This window comes from Mustela nivalis (assembly GCF_964662115.1).
Source record: "Mustela nivalis genome assembly, chromosome: 2".
NCBI classification, from domain to species: domain Eukaryota; kingdom Metazoa; phylum Chordata; class Mammalia; order Carnivora; family Mustelidae; genus Mustela; species Mustela nivalis.
The window spans coordinates 109088004-109111116 of NC_139021.1; the positions used below are offsets into that span (position 1 = coordinate 109088004).

Sequence of the window (23113 nt, forward strand, 5' to 3'; positions counted from 1 at the left end):
TTGAGTACCACATTGGGTTCTCTGCTGGGCAGGGAGCCTGCCTCCTCCTCTCTCTCTCTCTCTCTCTCTGCCTGCCTCTCTGTATACTTGTGATCTCCCTGTCAAATAAATAAAAAATCTTAAAAAAAAAAAAAAGTCTGCACTTACATGCAGAAATTCCTCCATCCCTTCCAGAAAGTAAATATTGATCAACATGCATATGTAATAAGAAAGCTTTTTAAAATGTGCCTTTGAAATTTAGTGGTCTGTACAAATGTTTGTAGGGTAATACATTTGACGAATGTGACTAGTTTATGGTACCAGAGGCTTTTTGGTCAGGTGGTTGAATGTCTTCCTCAAAACGTTTGGGTGAAGTCACACCTGTGAAACTTACATGGGAGACGTGTCCAGCAGGGATGTCCTCTCTGATGACAATACTGCCAGTGGTTATCTTAGTCTCTTAAATTCAAACAGGTAATTGATTGATGCTCCCAAACCATCTATGTGTGGCTCTTCAAGTTTACACCAAGTCCCCCAGGACCTAAGGTTTAATCCCAGCGTGTGTGTGTGTGTGTGTGTGTGTATGTGTGTGTGCATCCTATACAGCTGAAGAGTACACGGAAATGTGTTTATCACTTGATATGGAGATTAACAGGAGACTATAAAAGGGTAGAGATCAACTCGAAACACCTGCTGTCTAAACATCATTATTAGAAGCTAGGTTCCCATGTGATAATCAAAAATCATCAGCAAGTAATCATATTATCAGCTTTAGATCTTAAACTCTTTTATAAGATAACTTCCATATAAAAGAATCACACTAATTCAATTTCACTCATGTCAGAATGCATTGTCCCCAATACAGTGCAAATTGCCAGAATCATGCCACAGAATTAAACAGCCAGATACAATAATTGGAAGAATTCACTTTCCAAACATTCTACCTCTCTCTGTGGCTCTTATGTTTCTTCTTTCTGATGCCTCATTTCTTTTCTTGGCAAGCCCTCCACATAACACAAAGCTTATTTTGTGAATCCCTGTAATCTGGACGTCCATCTCTTCTTTCATTCTTCCCAGTACTTCTGAGGACAGAGTCACTGCTGATGGCAGCACTGGCTGTTTGTACCATGCTCTTTTGTATTCCCTTCTTTGGAGTGGCATTCAGCTGAGCTGGTAGCTCCATAAGGAAGATGTGTCCTTCTGCCTGTGTGTGTTGGGGAGAAAGGGGGATTACTGTAATTGTTTTTATTCTAAAATAAATGCTCAAAACTTCAGCCCAAATTGTATACAGTTTCCTTGGCATTAACAGTGACACTTAAAAATCGTATTGAAACCATCCATGGTCTAGAAGGAAAAGGTTTTAAGGGTCTCTTGCCCCTGTGATTCTCCTAACCTTCACTGAAATCAGTAAAACATTGATGTTCACTCCAGAGTTTTATACTTTTAAACAGTATTAGCTTTCTGATAAGAAGTCAGATGTTAAGACCTTGGAGCATGGACTCTGGTGAGAGACAAACTATTAAATGCTACTGGTTTAACTTTATAATACAAATTTTTATTTTACCAGCTTTATTGATATATGATTCACATGTGTACCTGCTTGAAGTGCTCAATTCAGTAGTTTCTAGTATATTCACAGAGAAGGCAATCATCCCCACAGTTAATTTCAGGACTTTTTCATCACCTCAAAAAGGAATCCCGTACCCTTGGGAGATGACCCCACATCTCCTCAAGCCCCTGAGACTAAGTCACTACTAATTAACTTTGTTCAAATCTCAGAAATGTTCATGAGTCAACACTTTCATATAAATCTCCAACTGTCTCTGCCAGTACTATTTCAATTTAAGAACTTTATTTTTGAGCATTTTGGGGTTTCTAGAAACACTGAGCAGAATGTACAGAGTTCCCATACACTCCCCTCACCCTCACAACACCTCCATCCCCTTTTTCCTATTTTTAACATGCTGTATGAGTGGTACATTTGTTACAGTTGATGGACAAATATTGAAACATTGTTGTTAATTAAAATTTACATTAGGGCTCACTCTTTGTGTTGTACATTCTACGGGCCTTGACAAATGCATGATGTCATGTATCCACCATCATAGTCTCCTACAGAGTGTCGCTGCCCTAAAATTTCCTCCAATCCCCCTATTCATCATTCCTTCCCTTGTCCTCAGCTCCTGGCAGCCACTGATCTTTTTACCATCTTTATAGTTTTGCTTTTTCCACGATGCCATATGGTTGGGAAAATATAGCATGTAGCCTTTTCAGACAGGCTTCTTACACTTACCAATATACTTCTAGGGTTCCTCTATGCTCTATGTTTTATTTTGCTTGGTAGCTCTTTTTTTTTTTTTTAATTGAGACAACACTGTTGTCTGTATATTGCCTTGGCTTACCCATTCATCTATTGAGGGTAGATGTGAAGGAGTATGATTGCTGATCATATGACTAGAGTAACTTTAATCTTATAAGAGTTTGGCAGCCTGTCTTCCAAATCAGCCATATCATTTTGCAGATTCACCGGTCTGTGGTTTTCTAGCAGTGTTTAATTTAGTGAAATCCAAATTATCAATTTTTCCCTTCAAGAAGTGTGGTTTTTGTGTTGTGTCTAAAAATCATTGCCCAGCCCTGGATGACCTAGATTTTTCTTCTCTGTTAAATACCTTTGTGTTTTACATTTATGTCTGTGGTCCTTTTCAAGTTAATTTTTGTGAGAGACAGCCTTGCCTCTGCTCCTCTACTAAAAATCAGTTGACTATATATGTGTGGGCCTGTTTCTGGGCTCTCTGTTCAGCTCCATTGATCTCATCATTAATTCTTTTGCCAATAACACAGTCTTGATTACTGTAATTTTAGAGTGCATGTGGATGTTGGGTGGTGGCAGTCCTCCAACTTTGCTCTTCTCCTTCAATATTGTGCTGGCTCTTCCCGTTTTTTATGAACTTTGGAATACGTTTGTCAATATCCAGAAAATAACATGTTGGGGTTTTGATCTAGATTCATTGGATCAATAGACCAAGTTATGGAGAAGTGACATCTTAACACTTTTTGATCTTCCTATAAAAGGGGGACAAAATATCTCTCCATTTATTAAAATGTCCTTTTGATCGTGTCAATCTTATGTCTATTTTGTTAGGTTTATACCTAAGTATTTCATTCTTTTGGTGCTAATGTAAATGATGTGTTTTTAATTCAAAACCCAAGTGTATATTGCTGGTATATTAGAAAGCCATCAACTTTTATATATGAAAATATACCCTGCAGTCTTGCCATAATTGTTTTTTGTTACCAGAATTTTTTGTTGATTGTCTCAGATGCTCTGCATAGATGATCACATCATCTAGGAAAAAAGATAGTTTATTTCTTCTTTTCCAGTCTACATATTTTTTATGTCGTTGTCAAATGCTCTTTCCACATCTACTGATATGATCAGTCAGTTTTTCTTCTTTAGTCTGTTGAAATGGCAAATTTCACTAATCAAATTGCTAACATCGAACCAGTCTTGCATACCTGGAATAAATCCCTCTTGGTCTTGGTTCTTTTCATATGTTATTGGATTTGATTTGCTAATATTTTTTTGAAGATGTTGGTTTCTATACCCATGAAAGATATTTGTCTGAATGTTTCCTTTTTAAATAATATTTTATACCTTTTTTGATTTTAGGATAATGTCAACCTCATAGAATACATTTATAGGTATTCATTTTGGTTCTATTTTTTTTTTTGAAGAGATTTTACTGAATAAGCATAATTTTATCCCCTAAAATGTTTGGTAGAATTCACCAATGAACCCATTTGGCCCTAGTGTTTTCTGTTTGGCAGATTATTAATGACTGATTCAAGTTCTTCAGTAGACGTAGGCCTTTTCAGATTGTCTCTTTCTCTTCATGTGAGTTTTGGTGCTGGAACAGATGCATATGTATGCAAAAAAAAAAAAAAACCTATATAAAGACTTCATACCTTTCACATATATTAACTTAAAATGCATCATGGAAATAAATATAATCAGTGGAACTTTATCAAAATGAAGTATTTCTGCTCTAGCAGAAAGATACTGTTGATAGAATGGCAAGTCAAACCATGGTCTGGGAAAAAAATATTTGCAAAGACATGTATCTGATAAAGGGCTAGTACCCAAAATATACAAATATCATTTAATTCTTAGAACTCTGGAGCACCACCATATTTTTGAAAAATAAAAAAAAATTACAAACATATAATAATTAGGGGCACCTGGGTGGTTCATTGGGTTAAAGCCTCTGCCTTCGGCTCAGGTCATGATACCGGGGTCCTGGGATCTAGCCCTGCATCAGGCTCTCTGCTCAGCGGGGAGCCTACTTCCCTTCCTCTCTCTCTGCCTGCCTCTCTGCCTACCTGTGATCTCTGTCTGTCAAATAAATAAATAAAATATTTTTAAAAACCCACAAATATATAATAATTATAGAAATAAATAACAAACTGGTATTTAGAATTAATTTTTGAATGTGATATAAAAAGCTGTTCTTTGATTTGTTTTCACATAAGGCAGATGCAGCGTTTTGCTTGTTTCATTAAAACTATGTAGTTTGATAATATTTTTTAGTCTCATTGGCGGTCTACTGATCCCATGTTAACTTTTATTAATTTCAATAATAATGATTCCCAATGTAGCACTTACAGAGGCATGACCCATTCATATTTTTCAAAAAGATTTTATTCATTTGACAGAGGGGCTGGGGGAGAGGCAGAGGCAGAGGGAGAAGCAGACTTGCATTGAGCGGGGAGCCAGGCATCAGGCTCCATCCCATGACCCTGAGATCATGAACCCCAGCTGACACCAAGAGTCCGATGCTGAACTGACTGAGCCCCGGGGCCTGGCCCATTTGTATTTTCAAATATGAGAAAGGACTTCCCTTGGGATGAATCTTTGGTGACCACAGACTCCTCCCTGGGTCTTAACCAATAAAGTAACTTACATGTATTAATAAATCTTTAATTAACTGACTGTAATACCATAGATACTGAAAGTGTGATCCATGAGTTTGGCTTCAGAAGGAAGAATAGTTTGAAAATAATGAAAAAAATCCATATTCTGGTCGTCGATACTCACATGATGCATTAGACAAGCTTGAGGGCTTCTCCTCTAATGTCTCTCGCTAACGCTGACAGACAGCTCCATCTGCTGGGGCTCAGCCTCAAGCCCAGGAATGCAAGATTTCCTCATGAGGAACTTGAGTTAAAACTGTTCTTTTTTACCATTATCCTTCTTTGGTTTTGAAAAGTCTGTTTTGACACAGGAACAGCTTTTTCATTCATGTAAGCTCTTGAGTTTTGTGTTGCTTTGTGTGTGTTATGAGTGTGAAATAATGGAACAGGGACAGGGTGCAAACTTCAGAAATGGTGGGTGTCACCTTCATCACCCCCAAGTGTGGGTGGGAGGAAGCAGGAAGCAGTGTTGCCGGGGACGTTGGGAGGGAGAGAGGTGTTCTGGGATGCTGCTGTGGGGTTGGCAGTGGCTTTTGTCCTGGGCTTATCTTATCTGGGACCATCCAAAGCACGTCAATAAAAAATAATAATAATTTTGCAGTTCACCTAGCTTTACAGGCTACGAGGCTCCCAAGCACAAGGGCACACACTTGCCGCTAACTTTCCCTTGTCTTGGAAGAAAGCATACTTAACAGAGAATCCTTCCAGAGTTCTGGATTCCTAAATCCTCTCAGCCTCAACCAAGGGGCATGTCTCTGAGCAAAGGAGAGGCCGTGCAAAATAAGGTTTAACACAGGACACCTACAAAGATGGAGAATTTACATTGGCTTTCTTGACTTTAACTTCATAAGAACCATGTAAAATAGGCATGTTTTTAAAACGTCTCCTTTACTTACTTATTTGAGAGAGTGAGTGGGGGTGCATTTGCATGACTGGAGGGAGGGGTGGAGGGGGAAGGAGAGGGAGAGGGCATCTCAAGCAGACTCCCCATTGAGCATGAAACTTGTCGCAGGGCTTGATTTCAGGACCCTGAGGTCATGACCTGAGCCCGAATCAAGACTCGGATGTTTTACTGATGGAACTGCCCAGCACGACCCCCCAGCGCTAGCTGTTTCCAGCAATCTGCAGAGACGGGATGCAGTTCTACCCACAGTTTGGTTTGGTTGTCAGAAACGATGACACCACATAGACACACAGACACACATACGCACACACCCACACCCTGAGAGGATGGGAAAAGGTTCATACTCACATACGAGAGACTTTCCAGGGAAAGCAAGGAAGGCTTCCCAAGCTGGTGCTCATATCGGTAAAAGGGGGATATTATGAGGGAAAAGTACATTGGCAATGATTTTACTTTTTGGGTTCTGGTTAGCTTCAGAAGTGTGTTATTTATATTATTTTTGTATGACTATTTTAATACTCACTAAAATACCCTTTGTTAACAAACCCATCCACATAAATAGAACTAAATTAAAGTCAGGCCAATGCATGAACCAATGATCCCTGGGATTCGAGGAGGACACCAAGTATCTAATTAAGCCAGGGAAAATCTAAATTGTTCTTGGTGCTTAAGATTCTTTTTTTTTTTAATTTTTATTATTATTTTTAAATTTCTTTTCAGTGTTCCAGAATTCAGTGCTTAAGATTCTTTTAATAAAAAGGAAGTTCAGTGTCTGAGGGGCCCTCCGCGATTGTGAGCAGCACCCCAGAACTGGACCTTAGTCGTAAGGGCTCAGGCAGTCTCTGCAGGACTCCTCCCTGTCCCCGGGGCCCTGCAGGTGCCCATCCTTTCCCCTGCAAAGCCCTTCCCAGTGTTGCACTATATGTATGCATTTTCCGATGACTACTTTTATTTTAGAGAATACTGGGCACAGCTTAACACCTCCTCGTTACAATCCATTTACCTGTCATGATCCTGGTACTGTGACACCCAGCAGGTTCTCTGGGAACCCCTGGTGGCTGTCAGGATCCCCAAACCCCCCTAGAGGACAGGGGCACCGTGCAGATTGAACAGCACCTGGACAGCTTTACAGAAGGCCAAGCCACAGCGGAGTACTGAGGGCATGCTTTTTATTTACAACTCTTGTCCAATTCCTTCTAAAGGACAGAGAAGAAAGAATTAACCCCAGGAATCCACAAAGATGGGGACGGGGGAGGCAGATGCCTTGTGAGAAGTAAATTGCCTTTCAGTTTCTAGATTTGATAGATTGTTATTTGGTCCAATATGAACACCACCATGAGAATAGCTTTTGTTCTTGTAATTACACTGCTGCCGCCTGGTCCCCCTTGGTGGGGAACATCAGTGATTGAATGCATGCATTGTAATTACCTCCGCATCCTAAAGTGAACACAAGCTTCAAGTAAATCACGTTTCCTTTTTGTTTACTTCTGTTAATATGTTAGTAGGAAAGAAAATTACTCTCTAATGACTTTTGAACTGAAAGTAATGAATAAATAAAATAAATAATAGTATTTGATTATGGAGCCATTGTGTGCTCAGACTTTTTGTACAGGCATCTGAAAAGTCATAATGAGACTTAAAAGGCCTTTATTCGCTTATTTCAACAGATGTCAATTTACATTTTGGAATACACTTAACTATACTCAGAGTATGGCAGATATAATCACAAATACCAAGAAAAATTTTGGAATTTTCCCAGAATAATTTATGGAAACATTAAGTCGTGCTTCTGCTGCCCACATTTCCCCTCCTCTCTTGTTTTATTCTGGTAACCTGGTTCTGTCAAACGTAGCCTGGGGACCCCGCACTGGCCTCCACACAGGAGATGCCCCAGGCCCGCTGTCTTCAGGAGCAACTTCGGTGTGTCTGAGGGTAAGGGGAGAGGGGAGCCGTCGGGGCAAGGGACAGCGGTGGCCAAGGAGGTGACAAGGTCTCAGAAGGAATGTGGTGTGTGCACCTGCAGAGAGGCACAGGGATGGGGCTCCCTGGAACTCAGCACGGGGGTGTGGGGGAACCCTGGTGTGGCTCTGGAGCTGAAAGGGATGGATTAGACAAGAAGGATGGGGGTTTTACCCTCTCCCACACTGGAGCCTGGAATCTCACCCAAGTGCGTTTATAGGAGGAAAAAAAAACCCCATAAAATGCTATAACATTTCCTATACCCTGAGCTTTGGAAGTCAAAGCCAAGGCCTGTGCCCCAGCCTGTGATACTCTGACTACTCCCGTGCATATCTGTCCCTCTTACTTGTCCTTGGCTTTGCTCACCTCTACCAGCTTCCTGCATGTCACCACCTCGGAGTTGGGATCCCCAGTGCACGGGGCATCATTTCCAACATCCCCTCATTCAATGTGCCAAGTGTCAGCTACATTTTCTACCCTTCCAGCTCAACTGCTCCAGTGCCCCCGCCTCAAGGACGTCTGTGTCACTGGGAAGGCAGACCTTGCATTTTGGGACTGGTTTCCAGTAGTTCCTTCCTCCTTGTTCAGGTGAGTCTCCACCATCGACAGACACTAGGCTCCCTTTCTGGCATGTGCCCCCCACAGTTTAGATCCTTTCTGCCTCCCCATATTTGCCTCCCTGCTGGACCGAGCCCCACCTAGCACCAATGCAGACCTTCCTGTAAACAAAACAGGAAAAGCGAATCTAGGCACTGAGCTCACCAGACTCTCCCAAAGTGTTTGGTCCCTCACCAGCCACATTCCACCATGCTGGGATCTCAGCACAGTTTCCAGCAGGCTCCTTGCTCCGTGTCTGTGACAGCTCCCCACCAACAAGCCTCCTGCTCCTCCTCCACTGGTGGCTTTACCTCCTAATTCATTAAGAAAATAGAAGCACTTGGCAGATTCTCTCTCAGCAGGTCTTCCTCTTACTGGCAACTGCCCATATCGTCTGCCAACACTTTGAAGGATAAAGTTCCCCTCCACCTTCCCACTCCTGCTCTGGGTCACTTGCCCCCTCACCACATCATGACCTCGTCTTCAATCACTTTTGCTCTGTCTGGTATCACCGGAAGTCCTCTCTAAACCAGCTTATCCCCAACACAATATAGTCATGTTCTGGAATCTTCTAAAACATCTGTTGTAAAACCACCCATTTCCAAGCCTCTACTTTCTGAATTCCCTTTCTTTTCCTCGGGAGAGTGTTTACAAAATCATCACCCATGTTTGCTGTGTCCACTCTCTCCAGCCCTTCCTAGTTCTTCACTTTACTCAGATCTGGCTGGTGTCCTGATGCTCCTGCAAAGTCACGGCTGCCCATGGCCTCTATATTGCCAGGCACAAGGGACACATTCCCGCCTCATTTCACTCAGCCAGTGCATGGGGACGCACCCAGCTAAACACTCTGGCCTTCTGAAAATGTTCACCTATCGTGTGTGGAAGCAAATGAACACCAGCCAAATGAGGACAAGCTCATTATCCAGAGCTTGTGCCAGCGAGGGAGTCAGCCCCCATCGCTTGGGTCTAGCAGAGACTCAAAGGCAGATGGGCATATGGGGGAACTTTCTGGTGGAGCAAAAGAAGGTTCAGTGTAACCCCGAGCAGCAGCTGCTGGGGGCAGCTAATAAGCAGGTGCACATCTGGGGGGTGGGGGTTGGGGAGCATGGCTGGCTTTCTCTGGTTGGTCGTAAAGTGGACATGGGACCAAAAGTCAGGAAAGCTGCCAGTTACCAGTCAACTCTTGGCTGTTTTGGCTTCACCATTACAGAAGTTATTGTTGGGCTTCCTGAATTATTAATAGAGTTACAAGTCTGCCTTACAGTGGGCGGCCTTACTGGGCCAGGTAGAGAGAAGGGGCTAGCTTCCTTGACAGGCCACAGAGGTTTGGAGTCAATGCTTTTTGTCTATGGTCTGACCATGGGCCATTTGAATATTTGGTCTCAGTGTCTTCAAGAGTCTTGTGTGCTCCTGACTGCCTTCCCCAGCTGCCCTTCTCTGTGGTCTTCCCTGCCTTTCTGTAAATAGTGAGATCTCATGTGGAGGAAGCTTTTGTCCTCTGTTGATACCCCTTTCTTGGGGGCCCTCTACAATCCCATAACCTTTCACCTGAGTTTGAGAGGTTGGTGTCCTTTAAGCCTGTGTTCTCTGAGGTGCCAGGGTTTATTCCTGAAGCCTCTCCCCAGAGCTCCAGACCCAGATGTGCCCTGCCTGTGTCACCTGCCTGGATGGCCTCATTTCACCTGGGAAACACCCCAGGTTACTGAGTCACTTGTCAAACTCGGACCTCGAGCTGCTTCTTTTGGTTCTCAGTCCTCTAGGTTCTCCATGACCTTTGGGACTTTCATTATTTATGAACGATGAGTGGTTTTGGAAGCAATATGAGCAGATTAAAGACAATGCCAAATCATCCCGGTGTGTGTGAGAAGTGACAGGCGCTCCTGCCCACTTCCCTTGGTGCCTCCTCAGGAACACACAGCTGTGCCTCCTGCCTCAGGTCCTGGTGGCTCCTGAGTGTTCCAGGATGATGCTTGCCCAGGTGAAAGCAGGCATGGCCTGGGAAGAGGCTGGGAGGGGATCCAAGGTTGCCTTGAAATCAGGGAAATCACTGTTTTGTTTTGTTTTGTTTTTTTCCTGTGTATCTTTAAACTGGTGCACCTTTGGAAATGCTCCTTTGAATTAAAATTACAGTCATACCTATTTTGAGGGAATCTCATTTAAATAGAGCTTCAGACTTCCCTAATTTTTTTTTTCTTTAGTAAAAATAAGTTTTTTGAGTCATCATACCTAAGTAATGACTGTCACTGGAGCTTATGCTTTTGGGGGCATGGAAAAGAATCAGGCTCTTTGTTCTTTGACACGCTGCTTCCCCATTTGGCTACCCTTTATCCCCACTTCGATTTTGACTTCTCTAATTTTAATTGAATGCTGAGAGTCCAGTTAAAATTTCACACCCCTTGAAAACCTTTCTAGATCCTTTAAATCATGTGTTTTTCCCTAGTTATGTCCTAATATCAGCTGGTTTGTACCTCTACAATGTTAATGAACACTATCTTCTATGTTCTGGTAGACATCTGTCAACTCTGTTGCTCTGTGGCCTTCTTGAGGACCGGTGGGATGCCTTAGTCATCTTTGGCCCAAGTTCAACACTTGTTCTGGTTCAAAATACTAAGTAGAATATGTCTTTTGACTTGAATAACACTGAATCTTTGTTCGTCTAAAATTCATTTTTCCAGGTCTACAGGTACTAGGTGCTAGAGGGACACAATATTGTTTAGAAGTAAAAAATTGGTGAATACGCTTATGAAATCAATCTCCTCCCAGCTTTCCCTCACTCAGAGTTGCAAATATCTCTATTTCAGGTATCTGGTTCATTCTTTTTATATATGTATATTTTATTTTATTTATTTTCAGCATAACAGTATTCATTATTTTTTCACCGCACCCAGTGCTCCATGCACTCCGTGCCCTCTATAATACCCACCACCTGGTACCCCAACCTCCCACCACCACCCCCCTGCCACTTCAAACCTGTCAGATTGTTTTTCAGAGTCCATAGTCTCTCATGGTTTTTGATGGTATCCACCAGTCAGTGCAGTTTCAATGAACTTGCTTGCTAGGGAAAGAGCCCCTTTAAAGAAGATGCTGAGACTTGGAGGAGGACAGCTATGGGGAGGGGAGAGAAGAAGCAGAGGTGTCCAAGCAACCTTCCCAGGACCAGAGGGAAGGAAGGATGGTTCTCTTCCAGGACAACAGTGGGAAGAGCCAGGGCAGGGAGGTGGTGCTGAGGGATGGTTGTTCCAACATTCAGGAAAGATGGAGATTTATGCTCACATCTCAGCGTCACACGAGAGCCCATAATCAGACCTGCACACAGAGTGCTGGGCCTTAACTACCCTAGAAGAAACAGGAGTTCGAAATTACAATGACATACAACAAATATGGGTCTAAGAGTTTTTAACAGAGAAGCATAACAAATATGCTAAGTATTGTAAAATCCTGGCTCTTAGGAACCCAGATAAAATCAGGGAAGAGGTTGCAGAGCTCCTGCTTGAAAGTGACCAGTGATCCTGTTTGTGCATTCGTGCAGGTGACCCTCCCTTCATGCACCATAGTTTATTGACTGGCCCATGCAGTATGATTTACACTGGCTCCTTGTTAAAGTACAATTTTCAAAAATTAAACCCATGACTCTCATGCAAATATAAAATGAGTATATGTCATAGATTTAATTAGCTCTTTAATAAGAACTGGCATGATGGTAATGCTGGCTGGAGAGATCAGGTTGGAGTGGGAGCCTTTACAGGAGCTGGAGGAAAGAATTCTTCTGTAAAATCATTAATTTTAGGTAAAAAAAAAAAACCACCTAATTTTCTGTAATTAAAACTAGCTAAAATCCTGAACTTCGGTGGTTATTTTTTTTTTTTTTCTCTCAGAAAGGAATTTGTACCCACTGGACAAAGTTCCTTTGGATTGCTGCCAGACAAGAACCATTTCTCTGCAAGTGAGGACCAAGGCTTCCAGAGTTCTATCACAGCACTGGCAATATTAAACAGCAAGACAAAGAAGCAAAAGTGCATGCCTGCAGAGTCAGATAACCCTCAAGCAGACCTGGTAATCAAGTTTTAGCTTGACCCCGAGAAACAGCCAGCTGAAATCTTTTAGCTTCTCCCCAGGTGTTTGGATAGTTTTTCTTAATGCCAATTTACAAGGGGTTTTCTCTTGCTCATCTGACCCACAAGTGTCTGGAGACTAAGTGTTCCTGGGGAGGGGATACCCAGATGTATTCTCCAGCTGCCCCTCAGTAACAGTGAATCTTGAAACTGTTCACATGATTAAAAAAAAAAAAAAAAGCCCAACTGAGTAGGGTGTGACTCTGAGTGAGGCCAGAAACTGCTCTCAGAAAGCATGGTATTGATGAAATGTCACATGCTCCAGGGAGCTGCATCATTGGAGAGAGTGAAACTTTTGCTGATACAAGGCAGTTCAGCACTTTCTGTCTTCTGATAATCCTGAGGCCCATGTTAACACCATACCCAAAATCCATAGGCACGTTGTGCTTTCTCAAGGGTCTGCCATGTGTGCTGAGCAACCAGCATGCTTAAAACATGAATTTAATGGCTTTACTTTGAACATGTTTAAAGGGAAATATGGAAATAGTTTCTTAAATAATATCTGTATATAGGACTCAGTTGCACAAAGCAGATGACGTTCCTGGACACTGCAGCTCTCCCAGGTACCATAAAAGACAGAGGCAAGACAAAGATATCAAGGGGGACGGTGCTCAGGAGAGAATACCCCTGTGACCAGTGTGATGATTTGACCAACTCCAAAGTTATTCTTATCTCACCACTAAAACACATTTTCTCATTTATTGCCAATGTTACAGAAGAAAACGTTTTTCTCCACCCTCTTAGACTCCCTTCCGGAGGGTTGCAAATTAAACTAACAAGATACAATTTAATGGGAGATAAGATGTACAATTTTTATTAATCTTTTATTATGTATTAGAGTCCACAAAAAAGGAGTGAAACTCAAAGAACCAGTTAGACATGGGGGCTTATATCCATTTTTAACAAAGGAAAGGTGTTTGGGCTTTGAGGGATGACACGTGGTAGGAAAGTGCCTACGAAATGGATGAGAGAAATATATGGTGGGTAAGAGTTGTCTTGGTAAGGTCTGTTTATGGACGTATCTCAGCGCAGACCCTCTCTTCTGCCTGGTACAGAAGCAGATATACTTTCTAAATAGAAGGTAAAGCTCTGATTTTAGGCAGAAAAGGGAAAGGAAGATTCTTGCTGCCTCTGTTGATTTTCAACTGCTTTTAGCTCAGAACAGTCTTGATGTTAACGAGGTATATTTTGGGGGGTGGCATATCCTGATCGCCTTTCCTAATATTTCAGCTCCTTCCAATACATGGGGAGGGAAGGATCTGTTTTCTGTCCTATGACAGGAAGGATCAGTTTTGCTACCATTGTCAGGAATCCTTTCTGAGTGTTTATTAGTGAAGTCACATTATGTTCTTTAATTCCACCATGTGTCCGCAAAGAGGATAGGTTCCCAGATGCTGTCATTCTCAAGATATAATCCCAATGAGCTTCTTGTTTTCATTTTAGTGCTAGAAGTCTACAAATTTGTGCTTAGTGTGGTGGTTTGTTTTTCTAAGTGTAAGACAGACTCTACAGCTGCTTTTCCATTAGCACCCTGGGCTGGGTTGCTCATGAGCCATGGGACAGGCTGCTCCTTCTCTATGCCACTGTTGGACTCTAGGTCTTCTCTCTCCTTTTATGCTATCGGTGTGTGTATGGTGGTAGAACAGCATAGCGCAGAAAGAATAAGTGGGGTGTGTAACCTGGTGCCTTGAAATGTTTCTTAGGAAGTTGTTTTGTTTTGTTTTCCCGCAGCACAGAGGATACCTTGGAACACCTCACTGAAGAAGTACCATCTGACCATGTGCCTTTGGGAATTCCAACAGTAAAAATCATAATGCTCATTGGCTAATATTTTACATTCTCTCTCTCTCTCTTTTTTTTTTTTTGGGTAAGAAAGTATTTATTTCTAAGCAACTTCAGTAAGGTATAATTGAAATGAACTAAGCCACATGTTTTGAAGTGTGTGATTTGACAATTTTTTTATATATGTGTATATGTATAAGCATCATTTTCACAATCTAGAAAATGAATATATAACTATCTCCCCAAAGATATTTCTTGCTCCTTTATAAACATTTCTGCTCCCTGTCCTTGCCATACTCATCAGTGGACCAGGACTGATCTACTTTCTATGCTGTAGTTTGGTTTGTGTTGCATGGAGAATTTGACACGGAGTCACAAATACCGTGGGTGAGGATGTTGTGACTCCTCCTCTCCTTGTGCTTGTCTACACATGTATTTTTACTGTTGTGCATTCCACTGTACATACACCCCAATTTATATACTGAGGAATACTTCATCTATTGACAGATGTTTGTGTTGTTCCCAGGTTGGGCTAGTTATAAAAAAACACAAACATTTGCTATCGTCTGAGAGAGAGAAAGCAAGAGCATGAGCAGGGGGAGTGACGGAGGGAGGAGCAGGGTCCCCACTGAACAGGAACCCAGGGTTGGCTGATCCTATTATGACCTGAGCAGAAGGCAGACCCTTCAGCAACTGCGCCCTGGGAGCCCCGTCATCTGCCTGTTTAGTTGTAGCTGGTACGCCTGTCTATAACGTAATTCCACTGTGAATGTTCTTTGCATCTCCCCAACATATGTGACTCTGAGCATTTTTTCTTGTGCTAGTCAGCACTCTATCCATCTTGGGGGAAGCTTCTCTTCAAAGTTGTCCCCTTTTTTGAAAAGTTTGGTTGTTCAATTATTACCTTTTTTTTTTAAGATTTTTATTTATTTATTTGACAGACAGAAATCACAAGTAGGCAGAGAGGCAGGCAGAGAGAGAGAGAGGAGGAAGCAGGCTTCCCGATGAGCAGAGAACCCAATGGGAGGCTCGATCCCAGGACCCTGGGATCATGACCTGAGCCGAAGTCAGAGGCTTTAACCCACTGAGCCACCCACTGCCCCTATTATTTACTTTTTTATTTAAAGATTTTATTTATTTATTTGACAGAGAGAAATCACAAGTAGATGGAGAGGCAGGCAGAGAGAGAGAGGGAAGCAGGCTCTCCGCTGAGCAGAGAGCCCGATGCGGGACTCGATCCCAAGACTCTGAGATCATGACCTGAGCCGAAGGCAGCGGCTTAACCCACTGAGCCACCCAGGCGCCCTATTACTTTTTTTTTTTTTTTAAGATTTTATTTATTTATTTGACAGAGAGAGAGATCACAAGTAGGCAGAGAGTCAGGCAGAGAGAGAGAGGGAAGCAGGCTCTTTGCTCAGCAGGGATGCTGAGGCAGATCCGGGGCTCGATCCCAGGACCCTGGGATCATGAACTGAGCCAAAGGCAGTGGCTTAATCCACTGAGCCACCCAGGCACCCCGATTATGCTTTTTTATTGAGGCATAATTGATACACTTTGACCTTATATTAGCTTCAGATGTATACAAGAATGATTCAATATTTGTACTTATTGTAGAGTGGTCATCATACTAAATCTAGTTTAAACCTACACCACACAGAGTGCACACAGTTTTGTTTTTCCTGGGAGGAGAACTTTAAAAATTTACTTACTTTTTTTTTTTTTCTTTGAGAGTTACTTATTTACTTTCCAGTGGGCGGAGGGGCAGAGGGGAAGGGAAAGAGAGAATCTCAAGCAGACTCCCTGCTGAGTGAGGAGCCCACACAGCCACTCCACCGGGGCTGGATGCCACAGCCCGTGAGATCAGGACCTGAGCCGTGGTGCTGAGTCAGGCGCCCGCTGACTGAGTCACCCAGGCGCCCCTCATGAGTTGCTTTCTCAGCAACTTCCAAATCTATGACACAGCATTATCGAGCATAATCTACATGCTGTACATCACGTGCCCGGGACTTAAGTTATTTTACACCTGGAAATTTGTGGGTCTTGACCCCTCTTTGCCCACTCCTCCCACACAGTCCCTCATTCTGGCAGCTCCAATCTGTTCTCCAGATGCACGAGCTCCTGTTTTGGTGTCTGTTGCTTTCAGACTCCATGTAAATGAGATCATTCGGTTTTTTGCATCTCTCTGTTGCATTTACTGTGACGGCATGGTGTCCTTAAGGTTCATCCTGTCTTTGTCAAGCTACGCTCCTTTCAGGTCCATTTTGCTGAGACACTGATCACGAATGGATGTTGCACTGTCACATGTTTCCGCTACATCTACTGGGAGGCCGTATGATTGTCTGCCCATCACTTTGATAATGTGACGAAGTGCATGGATTGGTTTGCAGGTACTGTGCTGTCTTGCACCTGGAATAAGATCAGCTTGTCATGATGTGTGATCCCTTTCATGTGTTGTTCCATTTGCTTTGTTAATTTTTTTTGAGAATTTTTCTGTCCATATTCATCAGGGATATTGACTTTTTTTTTTTATACATCCTTGTCTGGTTTTGGTATCAGGGGACTTTATTTTTTGTAAAATGAATTGAGAAGTGTTCCCTTCATTTCTGTTTTTTGAAGAGATTGAGGATTGGTATTATTCTTCTTTGAATGTTCAGTATAATTCACCAATGAAACTGTCTGGTCCTGGACTTTGTTGTTGTTGTTGTTGGGTGGCTTTTGTATACTATTGTAGTCTTCTTACCAGAAACTGGTCTGTTCAGATTTTATTATTGAGTTTGAAGAGTTATTTATGTATCGAGTTTTTAAAAAATCAAATCTGTTACTTGCGAGTATCTTTGACTGGTTCATGATTTCTGTTCTTATTTTCCTAACTGACCGCTTTTTTCAAAGAACAGACTTTTTCATCTTGGTAAAATCTAATTTATTGACTTTTCTTATATATAGTGATTTTGGTGTCATATCTAAGAAATATTTGTCTAATACCAAGGAACAACAAATGTCGGACAAGTTGTGGAGAAAGGGGAACCCTCTTACACTGTTGGTGGAAATGCAAGTTGGTACAACTTTGGAAATCAGTGGCTTTTTAAAGGAGGTTCCTTAAAAAATTAAAATAGAGCTGCCTTATGACCCAGCAATTGCACTACTGGATATTTATCCCAAAGATAGAGATGTGGTGAAAGGCAGAGCCATATGCACCCCAATGTTCATGGCAGAAATGTCTACAATAGCTAAAATGTGGAAAGAGCCAAGATAACCTTCAGCAGATGAATGGATAAAGAAGATGTGATCCATATACACAATGGAATATTACTCAGCCATCAGAAAGGATGAAAAAACAAATTAAACATCAACATGGATGGGACTGGAGGAGATTATGTTGAGTGAAGTAAGTCAAGCAGAGAGAGTCAATTATCATAGGGTCTCACTGATTTGTGGAGCATAAGGAATAGCATGGAGGGCATTAGGAGAAGGAATGGGAAAATAAAGGGGGAGAGGTTGAAGGGGGAAATGGACCATGAGAGACTATAGACTCTGGGAAACAAAATGAGTGTTTTGGAGGGGCAGGGGTGGGGGATGGGTTGGCCTGGTGGTGGGTATTAAGGAGGGCACAGATCGCGTGGAGCACTGGGTGTTCTATGCAAACAAGGAATCATGGAACACAACATCAAAAACTAATGGCGCACTGTACAGTGACTAACATAAAACAATATTAAATATATATATATTTTTTTCTTAATTCAAGGTCATAAAATTTTTCTCCTATATTTTCTTCCAGGAGTTGTATTGCTTAACTTTTAAATTTAGGTCTATGGGGGCGCCTGGGTGGCTCAGTGGGTTAAGCCTCTGCCTTCGGCTCAGGTCATGATCCCAGGGGCCTGGGATCGAGTTCCGCATTGGACTCTCTGCTCAGCAGGGAGCCTGCTTCTCCTCATCTCTCTCTCTGTCTGTCTCTCTGCCTATTTGTGATCTCTCTCTCTGTCAAATAAATAAATAAATTTAGGTCTATGATCCATTTTGAGCTCGTTTTTGTATAAAGTATGAAATATAAATGGAAGTTTATTTTTAAAAAGTTGACATAAGGATCAAATTGCTCCAGTACTAGTTCTTGAAAATTCCATCCCTTTTCTACTAAATTGTCTTTATGACTCATAATGAGCCTCCAAATCATTACTCTTATGTCATAAGATTTTCCCAAACCCAGCCAGATTCCCATCTTGAAAAATCCACCTTAAACTATTTGAGTTCACACTCCAAACCCTACAAATATACTCCCACATCCCTGTATCTGACTATGGCTAATAGTCTGTCAAGATGGTCTTCTTGCTTGATGCTGGAGGTTTGATTAACTCAGGTGTGCTTCACTGAGAAATTACCAACTGACAAATTCTAGTACCATCTGATAATATCCCTATTCCATGCTGATGTAATTATTAAGGAATGTGTTTGGTTGGGAGATATCATGTTTAGTTGCAGTTATTTTTGTCAGTTGTTATTTCCATAGGGAATGTTTGTATCACAGCTTAGAATTTCCCATTGTGAAAAGGTCTTATAGTGGCTTCTGAAAAGTACCTTGGTCAAAGTCTCACTTCTCTTTCATTTTTAAATTAGAATTCCTCACACTTTAGTAGTTAATCTGCATTTCATAGGAATGTTTCTCACTTTTAATTGTTTATTCATACAAAAATACTCTTGAGGAAAATCCATCTGTAACAACTAGAAACTATAGGACTGTAGGACCCAAACCCCTAACATTTTATCCTGCCGTCCCTAGGCAAGGGACACTACAGAATAGAAGCTATGGTAGGATAGATTAAATACTTGGGGTAGACGTTGGTGACCCAAAATGTATTAGGTTATTAAATATGTTCTTAGGAGACTCTTATGGTTATTCCTATTACTAATAACATGCATTTATGGAATTATCATTATCTTACTGGCCCTGGCCATTTTCCATGAAGAATTTTTATAAAAGACAGGTGATTTTATTTTCACATTGGGCGTGTGCCAACTGAGGTTTGCAGCACTCTGGTGAGGCCCAGAGCAACAAGGCACCATGTCAAGGCTTGTTGGACTACGTACCATCTTTGTCCACAGAGTCCCACTCAGGAACCTCACGTCTGCTGGAACTGATCTGGCCCTCTCTGCCCAGTGCTGACCGGCAGCTTTCTTTATTTCTTCTTGCTTCTTGTATACAATCTAGGTCATGGCCTGGAGGAGTTGCCCGAGGGGTTATTTACCATACACCTCAGGAAACCCCTCATGTGTGTTCTTCAGTCTGTGGCCATGGCACTGGCAGTGGTCTGGGCTCTCCCCTTCACTGTCACCTTGTAGCTGCTGTGTTGGGGAGCCCTGGCAGCTGTTGCACAGTCACGCATGACAGTCTAGACTTGTTCCTGCTCTGGACACGTCACAATCTGAAAATTAAATGCACACCTCTTACAGGTCAAATAGAAATGGAATTTTCTTCTCTACACTCTTTATCTGCAATCTAGGTTCTCAAACCTGGGCTGCTGTGAGCCCTTTGTCTTGTTTCTGTCTGCCATGTGTACCCACGCTAGGGGGTGACTTTGGTCCCCAGACCCTTCTCACATTATCCACCCACCAAGTGTCTTCAACCATGTGTTGGTTCTGAGGAATAAAATCTGACTTTCTTGGTGGTGGGTACTAAGGAGGGAACCTATTGCATGGAGCACTAGGTGTGGTGCATAAACAGTGAATTCTGGAACACTGAAAAATAAATTAAATTAAAAAAAAATCCAACTTTCCAAAAATCCCAAGGAAGGAATAGCTTCCTTTCAGCTACTCACTGGCATGTTATAGACTTTGTGAGCCCAGCTTTTCTTCTCACTGTTTGGAGATTAATTCTGTAATTCCTTCATTCTTCAGAACCATAGTTATCCACGTGGGAATTCAACAATCTCTTCAAGCCACTTCGAACCACATTGGGTAGGAAATATTCTTCTGAAGAGTGGAAGACCTAGTTGGTGGGTGGATTGGATTTCCCTGAATCTTCCATAATAATATTCTCTGCTTCACTGTGCTGAGAAATAAGTTTGCGATGAGGCCATCTGGAGTTCTGAAACACAATTGTTGACATGTATAAAAATTTCTCAAAGCTGTTTTTCTTGAAGTAACCTGATGTTCTTATGATTAATTCCAATGAGTAAAACAGTATTATGTATTTAATAACCTAACAGGTTTTCAGCTTCGAAGTCATGAGCATGCCTATGGAAAGGAACATTTCATCAGAGATGAGAATGGTAAGTATTTAGGATGGCAGTTGTCATTTAGGGATTTTTTTTCTGAGAAAAAAGTTTGGTTAACCTTTTCTGTAAAGGGTCAGATGGTATATATTTTAGGCCCTGGAGGACATATTGTATCTGTTGTAACTACTGTGGGATGAGAACAGCCCTAGACTATACCCAATGACTGCATGTGAGTGCGTCTCCAGTAAAATATCAATTTAATTTTTAATTTTACTTTAAGTTTGTTTGTTTTTTATTTTTTAAAAGATTTTATTTATTTATTTGGCAGACAGAGAGAGAGAGACAGTGAGAAAGGGAATAAAAGCAGGGGTATCAGGAGAGGGAGAAGCAGGCTTCCCAACAAACAGGGAGCCCAGTGTGCATATGAATCCCAGGACCCCAGAATCAAGACCTGAGCTGAAGGCAGATGCTTAACAACTGAGCCACCCAGGTGCCCCCAAACATCATTTTTTAAAAGATTTTATTACTTATTTATTTAGAGAGAGTGTGTGTGCAAGCGGGGGGAGGAGCCGAAGAAGGAGAGGGAGAGAATCTCAAGCAGGCCCCGCACTGAGCAGAGAACTCAATGTGGGGCTCAATCTTAGGACCCTGGGGTCATGACCTGAGCCAAAGGCAGGTGCTCAGCCATCTGAGCCACTCAGGAGCTCCTCAGGAAAACATTATTAAGACAGAGGCAAACCAGATTTGGCCCTCGGGCCAGAGTTCACTGACCTTGGCCCTAGACAGAACTGTGAAGTATCGTGTTAATCTCTGATGCTCTTCATGACCTCTTTTTTAAAGATCATCTCCTCAGCACACCTGATGTAGAGTTGGCAGATTTATGTCTAGCACACATATGTCCCCAAACTATGTGATTCTCTGCAACTCAAATTTATGTAGGTGTGCTGCATTTTCCCTGGCAACCCTACTCCAGTAATCTTTTCTTTGCACGCATCACCCTTCCTTGGGGCTTGATGTCCTTCCCCAGACCAAAGCTAAGGATCTGAGGAGGGAGATTTTAAGGCAACACTGCCTACCTTTCAGTGAGTTGCCTTTGTTATGTGAGTTGCCTTTGTTACGTGTTCAAAATGATAATGAGGAAAAGGAAACAAGGTTTTTATCTTATGCTAAGTATTAGCAAGTCTGTGCTGAAACAAGAAAAATTCCAGGGTTCAGAAGTTTATTCCATTCCCTGAAAACCTGCCCTGCTCACAGGTACTGATTATTTCTACGTAAGGTTAATCCCAGTGGAGGCTGCGTGGAGGGCAGTATTTCAGGAGGAGAGATCACAAAGGGCAGCAATAAGATGCTTTACACATCAGCGGTGATAGCATCATTATGCTGCAGACGCCTTGGCAGATTCTGCCCATCACGGCCCTCTCGTCTCTAACATCCCGATTATTTTTGTTAATTCAGTATAAAAATTTCAGAGACACCCTACTTGCCTACTCTGGTTGATTAGTAACTAAGGCTTTGTTGGAGATCATGTGTGGGAGAATATAGGAGGCAGTTTGCTGATTTCACAAGATTAAGGGATTTCATAGCTCATCTTAAAGGACGTTCTGCTTTGTACTTGAGTTCAAATTACATTACAGGCTGTCTCTGAAAGGGATAGAATTGTTTTCCAGAAAATGTTGGCAAAGTTCTGCTTGGCTGTGAGAAGTTAGTTCTCATGTTCTCTGGCATGTGAGAGAACACTCTGTCTTTCCCCATAAACACTGAGGGAAGGCAAAGAGGCTTGGGGGGCTTCTGACGCTGAAGGTAATGAAAGGAACCTTCATACCTCTGTTGTTCGGCACCATTAACCTTCCTGGTAATTGAAACACATGGAAGGGGGAGGTAAGTAAGAAGCAGAGCCTGGTGTATTTTCTGGCAGGAACAATTTCTTAAGCCCTACTTCGAGGCACCACTTTTAAATCACACTTTTCTAAATCAGCCACAGCTGATATAATCATTTCTTCTGATATTGCCTGTGGATAGAAAGTGTGCCCAGTGCTATACAGGTGGCCATTTGTTACATAATTCATGTGACTGATATAGTCCATCATGCTGTAACAGTCCATCATGATGTAACAACAAAAAAGAGTGTGTTAAAGACAGACCATGTGAGATTCAATTACAATTTAAAGTCATTTTAAACTGACAGGCCAGAAAAGGATTTCATTCTCCAAATATGAAGCCACTCTCTGGAAATAAGATGTGCAAACCCAGAACGAGATGCAGAGTAATGTCACAGGATAATTACAACACAAATAAAATGAACCCAGTCTTATAAGTGTGCATAAAGAAAGAGTTATCTATCATCTGTTTCATCAGTGACCTGGTACTTTTCATCGACAGGCAAGAGCAGGGTGTGTGTGTGTGTGTGTGTGTGTGTGCGGACTATGGGTCATTATTAACATTTTCCTATTCCAATTATTCTTTGTGCATACAGGCATGCATTTCAGTGATATAGAAGAATATTTAGAAAAGCACTTTAACAAAAGTAGTTATCTTTGCAAAAGCTAAGATTTCCTATAATTAAAAGGCAAGTCATCAAGCTGGGCTCTCCGTAGTTTCGCCGG

The 23113-nt window shown here is 42.0% G+C and overlaps 1 protein-coding gene across 1 annotated transcript in view; it reads left to right on the forward strand.

Annotated features, from left to right (window-relative positions):
• The window catches only part of LOC309859336 (contactin-associated protein-like 3), a gene marked incomplete at its 5' end in the record, with an annotated part of 227730 nt that overhangs the window by 31689 nt on the left and 172928 nt on the right, over positions 1-23113 (forward strand). Inside the window, 2 exons of the mRNA XM_082719986.1 lie at positions 9191-9695; positions 20502-20564. Coding sequence (XP_082576112.1) covers positions 9191-9695; positions 20502-20564 — 568 coding nt within the window. The remainder of the gene's footprint in view (positions 1-9190; positions 9696-20501; positions 20565-23113) is intronic.